At 52.3% G+C, this 7,137-nt stretch overlaps 3 protein-coding genes across 3 annotated transcripts; 1 reads left to right on the top strand and 2 right to left on the bottom strand.

Moving 5' to 3' along the window:
* Window positions 1-448: 448 nt before the first annotated feature.
* Window positions 449-1,356, bottom strand: UREG_03583 (uncharacterized protein; the record flags this gene model as incomplete). Its single annotated transcript, XM_002544020.1, has 3 exons — window positions 449-900; window positions 963-1,123; window positions 1,193-1,356. The coding sequence occupies 3 exons, from the start codon at window positions 1,354-1,356 to the stop codon at window positions 449-451; spliced, it is 777 nt and encodes a 258-aa protein (XP_002544066.1).
* A 1,007-nt stretch (window positions 1,357-2,363) lies between these two features.
* Window positions 2,364-3,909, top strand: UREG_03582 (2-methylcitrate synthase; the record flags this gene model as incomplete). The annotated part of the gene is made up of 3 exons (XM_002544019.1): window positions 2,364-2,411; window positions 2,474-3,631; window positions 3,694-3,909. The coding sequence occupies 3 exons, from the start codon at window positions 2,364-2,366 to the stop codon at window positions 3,907-3,909; spliced, it is 1,422 nt and encodes a 473-aa protein (XP_002544065.1).
* Window positions 3,910-4,495: 586 nt separating this feature from the next.
* On the bottom strand, window positions 4,496-6,997 carry UREG_03581 (uncharacterized protein; the record flags this gene model as incomplete). The annotated part of the gene is made up of 3 exons (XM_002544018.1): window positions 4,496-5,114; window positions 5,170-5,853; window positions 5,907-6,997. 3 exons carry the CDS (start codon window positions 6,995-6,997, stop codon window positions 4,496-4,498), a joined length of 2,394 nt encoding a protein of 797 aa, XP_002544064.1.
* Window positions 6,998-7,137: the final 140 nt, after the last annotated feature.

Raw genomic sequence — 7,137 nt, 5'->3', positions numbered from 1 at the left:
ATAACCCCTTCACACCGATCATGATCCGCGAAGCCTCAGATATTGAGCCGAGAATATTTGCGAGATATGGTATGCACAACGGGGCCCAACTAGGACACGTGCGGGACGTGTAAGCTGACAAGTAGATGCACTAGAGTTTGGGAAGGAAAAGCAAGAATCGCTGCTAGGTATGTGCTCGGCGGGAGAATAGCCGCAGATGCGACTGCCGGACTAATTCCATCTTGCTAGGTTTAACGGATAAGGAGATTGAACAAAAAGTTACAACGCTGGTGAAAGCAGAGTCATAGTGTTTTGTCCGTGTTTAAATTTGTTGTTACGACCTAGACCCGCCAAGTTTCTCTGTATCTATATACTCACGAATTCACCGTCCCTAATTTCAAGACGCCCAGCACACTCCTAGAGTTTTCAAAATACCAAAAGTATGCCCCGAGACACTTTTTCGTGTACATCAATTCGCTGGGATGTCACCAAATCGGAACTGCGCCCAGCTCATACTGCCTTCTGGCAGAGTGAACAACCTCTGTCCTGCGTCGTCTCCCGCAGCCCCGGCTCCCACATGAATTGGCAGCAAATGGTCAAACGTCGGATGAGCCTGTCTTGCATCCGGCCTTTTCAACAGGTCACGTAAGGCCTTTTGCCTGTCTGCAGGCGCTGACGTCACGGCTTCCTTCAGCGCTTCATCGAAGCTCACCGCGTACGGCAGCGGCCGTGGATCTCCAAAGGTAAAGCGTAAATCGCGCAAGTTATGCACGGCCATCCCGGAGACGACTATCTGAATATTGTCCTCGCGGAGTTTGGAGACCGCCTGGCCAAGCCGAAAGTGCTGATCGGGATCCTCGGTGTCGAAGAGGGAAACTTGGACGACGGGGACATTTAGGGGGTTGTCCTCTGGGTCAAAAGCTGATCATATCGTTAGCGGCCTACTCTGGTCTTTTGTGAGCCGGCGATTGTCGAATACATACCGCACTTGAAACTCGCCCAAACTCCGTGATCCAAGCCTCTTTTGACGCCTTCGACATTCATGCCCGCATCCTTGATGGCTTCGATGACCTTGTCTGCTATTTCTCGGCTTCCAACATTGGGGTATTTCTCTTTGTAATAGTGAGATGGAAAGCCGTAGAAGCTTCATCATAGAAATGTGTGGTCAGCAGACATCCTCGAATTTGCGATGCGGTGCCCCGGGAGAACCCACTCATATATAAGCTCTGTAATCTCGGCTGTATTCACTTGAATCGTGTCCCTTCCGCCCTGCCAGTGCGCAGAGAACACCACCACCGCCCGGGGTTTCACCTTGCTCGTGATCTCCTTGCCAATCTGCTGCAGCTTGCGATATGCCTGGTGATCATGCTGGTACATTATGTTGGGCTAAACCATGGCGTTTTAGCAACAGTCCGATATGACAAGTAACTAACTAGCTGGTAAACGCACCCCTCCGTGGCTCAGGAAATAAACCGGTGTCCGTCGGCTATTCCCCGTAGACAAAAGTGAATCTGCCCCCTGAGAAGCCATTTTCGATGGTCTTTGGCTGGCAATCTTTGCAGCACCGGTGCCAGTGCCAGATTCGAACCTGCGTACAGATGTTAATCTGCGTGACGATGGCGCTGAAGCACTGATCCAAGGTCGAAGCAGCACAGGCCGAAGATACCACGCTGCCAGGATCGCGATGCACACGCTCAGGCCCAAGCCAACCAGGAATCTTGCTCCGCGTGGTGTACCGTTGCTGTTTATCGGGGGTGGTTTTGTGAGTTTCCCAGGAGAGGGTGTAGACATTGGTAGAAGGATACACTGGAGATATGGTCATGTAAGGCCAGGTCACTCCAGCCTCGTCCACAGCCCATCTCCACGGCGTTTGCTCTATAATATATATTCATGATATACATCGCGTTCGCGGAATCAAAGACGAGGCTTACTAACGCTGACATGAGGCCGATTCCGCGATGTGACTTGGGACTCTCAAGGGCCACATCGCCAGCAGCGTCCATTCAGCGGAATCGACGGCGGGCTGAGACTGATTGAATTACACTCGACTAGCTAACTACTGGCGACAGGCGAGCTGTCTCTCCTCTGTTGATTCTCCTTTTGCTGCTTCACCGGCTCACCGCACCCAATCGCGCCAAGCCGGCCGTGGTCCCTCGGCTCCCGCAGCCGAAAAGCACGCTCTGGCTTAACCGCCGCAAGCCGCCCCCCTTGGCCCGAGACTGTCCATCATCTCTCCGCCGACGAAATTTATTCCTGCAAGCTCTTCTTCAGCAGACACTCTCGCGCGCCTCTCCCCAACTTCCCCATCGCCTCTCAACTGCTGCTGCGTGCTCGCTGTCCGACCTCACCAGTCTAATTACGTCATTCAATCTCCCGCAAAAACAATGGCTCTGGCTGCTCGAGCTACCCGCCAGGCCCTTCGGGCTGCAAAGGTACAGTGGACTCCCATACTCACCAAGGAGAATCCCAATTGCTGATTGCAACTGGATCTTAGGCGGCTCCCTCTCGCGCAGTGGCAGGCTCTTCTCGATCCTACTCTTCCGCCGCGGAATCTGAGCTCAAGAGCGTCCTGAGAGAAGCCATCCCCGCCAAGCGTGCCCTGCTCAAGCAGCTGAAGGAGCGCGGCGAGGAGAAGATCGGCGATGTCACAGTCGCCAGCGCCATTGGCGGAATGAGAGGTCTCAAGGCCATGGTCTGGGAGGGCTCTGTTCTGGACGCCAATGAGGGCATTCGATTCCACGGCCGCACCATCAAGGACTGCCAGAAGGAACTTCCAAAGGGCACTTCCGGCACCGAGATGTTGCCCGAAGCCATGTTCTGGCTGCTTCTCACCGGCCAGGTCCCAACCACTCCTCAGATCCGCGCCTTCTCTCGCGAGCTTGCCGAGAAGTCCCATCTCCCCAAGCACATTCTCCAGATGATCAAGTCTTTCCCCAAGGATATGCACCCCATGACCCAGCTTTCCGTCGCTGTGGCCGCGCTCAACACGGAATCCAAATTTGCCAAAAAGTATGCTGAGGGCATGAACAAGGCCGATTACTGGGAGCCAACCTTCGACGACAGCATTTCGCTCCTGGCCAAGATCCCCCGTGTTGCCGCTTTGGTTTTCCGCCCCAATGAAGTCGACACCGTTGGCACTCAAGAGCTCGACAGCGCCCAGGATTGGGCATACAACTTCGCAGTCCTTCTTGGAAAGGGCGGCAAGGAGCACGAGAGCTTCCATGACGTTCTCCGCCTCTACCTTGCGCTCCACGGAGACCACGAGGGTGGTAACGTCTCCGCTCACGCCACTCATCTTGTCGGAAGCGCTCTCAGCGATCCTTTCCTCAGTTATTCCGCTGGTCTCCTTGGTCTTGCCGGGCCCCTCCACGGATTGGCTGCCCAGGAAGTTCTCCGATGGATCCTCAACATGCGCAGCGCCATCGGCGACAACTTCAGCGACCAGGATGTCAAGGACTATCTCTGGAAAACTCTGAAGTCTGGCCAAGTTGTGCCCGGCTACGGCCACGGCGTTCTTCGAAAGCCCGATCCTCGCTTCGAAGCTCTGATGGACTTTGCCAGCACCAGACCCGAAATCATGGGCAACCCCGTCTTCAACCTCGTCAAGAAGAACTCCGAAATCGCGCCTGGCGTCCTCACTGAACATGGCAAGGTAAGTCAATCCACGACTCTCTGAACCGATACCCCTGAAAACTAACATGCTCCCCACCTCAGACCAAGAACCCTCACCCCAACGTTGATGCCGCCTCCGGCGTTCTCTTCCACCATTATGGCTTCCAGGAACCACTATACTACACCGTCACCTTCGGTGTCAGCCGTGCCCTCGGCCCGCTCGCCCAGTTGATCTGGAGCCGCGCCCTCGGTCTGCCGATTGAGCGTCCCAAGAGTATCAACATGCAAGGATTGCTCGATGCCACTAAAAAGAACTAGAAAAGCTTTCGATGTAGAATTGTGCTGGGAGCGTTCTCGTGCTTGTATGTATGTACAATAATGCGGGGAAAAGGGGTGGGGAAGGAAACAACAAAATATCCCAGGTTGCGCTAGCTAACGCATAAACCATGGTTCTTTTTATGTCGTCTTTTTTTCTCGGGATCGACTTTCGATGCGTGGGTGACACGACCCGAAAGAAGGGGTGCAGATAGATTGGAGGCGAAGACCCAGGGGGACTTGTCTTTTTTTACCTCGTTTCCCGTATTTTCTTATGTGACGATGATAAGTATGAAAATATACTGCTTTCTCTTTTCTCCTTTTTTTTGCAATCATTTCGATGTGTTTATTTGATATCTTTCTTCATGCTCCCGTTGGTTTAGGTATAAATAAAAAAGACGCATGGTATAGAGCTTCCTCATTTCAACGCGTGAAAAGAATCAGAAAACGAGGAAATTGCAAGCGTAAAAGCGGAGCTGGACTTCCTACATACATCGTTAGTTAGTTTATATCGTCGGAAACAACACGGCCATTTTCTTTCCATCAAACGAGGAGAAAACGACAAACCCGATTCCACACAACAGTCGATTCACATCACCCACTCGCCGCCCGAATATCCCATCAACGGAGCCCTTCCCACATTAGCGCTGGGGGGAACGTCTCCCAGCTTCGTTCCCCACTCACTCTCCGTCGCTCCAAGCGTGAGTTCCAACGTCATACCCTCCAGAAAGAACTCATGGCCGATCCAATTCTTCCCATACGGCTTCCCGTTCAACGTTGCGTTCTGGATATAAATGCGCTCATAACCCGGATCGAAGTCAACATTCCGCACCGTGCAGGTCTTGTTCGTGAGCGGATGGGTGATCGATACGGATTCGAAGAAGGGAGGTGTGATCAAGTACACGTTCTGCCCGGGGTTGGGGAAGAGGCCCATCATCGTGAAGACCGTGAAACTTCCCATGGCGCCTGAGTCGTCGTTGCCCGGGAGGCCGTTTCGGGAGGCATTGAAGCGGGAGGGGATGTAAGAATGGATCCGTTTGGCGGACAGGCCTGGCCGTCCGGCGTAGTGGTAGAGGAGGGTGGATAGGAAGGATGGTTCATTGCCGATGTCTAGGATTCGAGCATCGTGGAGATAGTCCAGGCGCTTTATGAAGTTCATAGGACCACCAAATAGCTCGATAAGGGCGGATATGTCATGCGGAACGAAGCTGGGGGGAAGGTCAGTTGCCACCATTTGCTTATTATTAGTGAGGATCTGCCTACAACTGGTAGTCCCAAATGCTAGCTTCAAATGTCTCCTGGGGATTCGAGGTCAACGAGCAGAATTTGTCAAGGGAACTGCAAAGAATAGGATCTTGATATCCCCAGGTCCGATTCAGAAATCTTGGCTGTAGGAAGCCAACGAAACCGGTGTCTCGACCGTTGATAAACGAGGTCTGATCCTCCTTGAAAAGATTCCTCCAATTTCCAGAGCTTTGCATATACTTGCTGTAATCTGACTCACTCTTCCCAAGCGCTTTGGCCAACGTTGCGATGCAGTAATCGTTATAAGCATATTCCAGGGTGCGGGAGATGCTTCTTGAATTCGTTCCGAAACCGAGATAGTCGAAATCCATTGCAGGTATATAGCCCAGGGACTTCCAGCTCATGAGCCCGCCTCGTCCTTCATTAGACCAGTCTAGAGGCTCCTGTTCGGCATCCTTGACAACTGCCTGGTAAGCCAAATTCCAATCAATGTTTTGGGTCACATTCTTCAAATAGGCATCCGCAAGGACAATGTCTGCACTTGACCCGCCTTGAGTGAACCCTTTGCATAGACTCATCCGGCAGTCCGGGAGCCAGCCTTCGTACTTGTATGTGTCGAGCAAACTGCGTATCATTTTCGCCAATGCAGCAGGGTCAAGGATGGCCAGGAGCGGTAGTTGTGAACGAAAGGAGTCCCATATGCTGCGCTAATACATCAATCTACGAATAATCATGGAGATTCCAGCTATACATACCAATAGAATGAATCAAAATACGGCTCATCGCTTTCCCATAGTGGGTTCTCACCAGTGTAGTCCTGCGGGGATATCATCGTTCGATAGATAGCACTCCAGAAGACGCGCTGCAAGTTTTCACTGGCTCCGCCGGGTGTCACGCTTACGGATTCTAATTTTGTCCTCCATGCATTCTCTGCACTTTTCTTGAGGTCGTCGAAATTTCCTAGAATGTTGGGTATTTCTTTCTCGGCATTCTGGCATGCTCGATCCGCGCTGATCAAGCTAACACCCACTCGAGCGGATATAGTGGTCCTGTTGGCGGGCATAAATCTCACGAATGCACCAGCTCTAATATAGTATAAATTGATACCACGCGTGACGAAAATCGACTTGGGAACTGTTCCGGCCCGGTCGTCAACGAAGATACCAGTATCACGAATATCAGCGCCAGCAAAGTCGACACAGACGTGAGAAACAAAGGATCCGCTGCCAAAGCTGGGGAGGAAGGTCCCGTTTGCCGTGATCTTCCCACTGCTCTCAACAAGGACTGACGCATTTTGTCTGCTGTCGTTCAAATCGGTCAAGTCTAAGAGTATGACGGGATTATTTTCATCATCACGATCAGTCGAATGCGGGAAGGCAAAACGGTATAGCGCAGCATGATCTGTAACAGTCATCTCTGCATCGATGCCATTGGCCAATGTTAACGCAAAATAGCCAGGAGTCGTCTTGATGGAGCCAGCATTGTAATGCACAGCCCTCGCGGCTTTCGAAAATTTGCAGGTATTAATGTCATCGCTGGCGCATTGTTGCGGGAAAAGAGGAAAATTACCCAGCGACGGATTCCCTCCAGTTCCAGAATCATGCATGTGGGAGAAGCCGGTCACTTTACTGCCGTCAGTCGAGAAGCCAGATGTTTTCTGGCCATCCACATCGGCCACAGCTTTAGCCATGCCGTATGGACGCGTTGCCCCCGCGAAGACATGCCCGCCATTGACGGATCCTATGAGTTGGTCGACGTATCCTATGGGGTCAAAGTCCAGGGATCGCGCGGTCGCGGCATACAAGTTTGGCACAAGCAGTGCCAGAAACCGCATAGCGTAGAGCATTTTTCAAAATAAGGCGGTGGTATATAAGCACAGATGGCCTTCACCCGCAGATGATCGGTTGAGACGGTAGAGCTCAGGCAGCCGTGAAATCAAAAGATAGGCCAGAGAGCGGCATAGCACTTGCTGTTTGTCGATCAACG

Source organism: Uncinocarpus reesii, genomic scaffold (genome assembly GCF_000003515.1).
Source record: "Uncinocarpus reesii 1704 scaffold_2 genomic scaffold, whole genome shotgun sequence".
NCBI classification, from domain to species: Eukaryota; Fungi; Ascomycota; class Eurotiomycetes; order Onygenales; family Onygenaceae; genus Uncinocarpus; species Uncinocarpus reesii.
The sequence above is the reverse complement of the archived record's forward strand: the minus strand, read 5'-3'. Positions and strand labels throughout refer to the sequence as shown.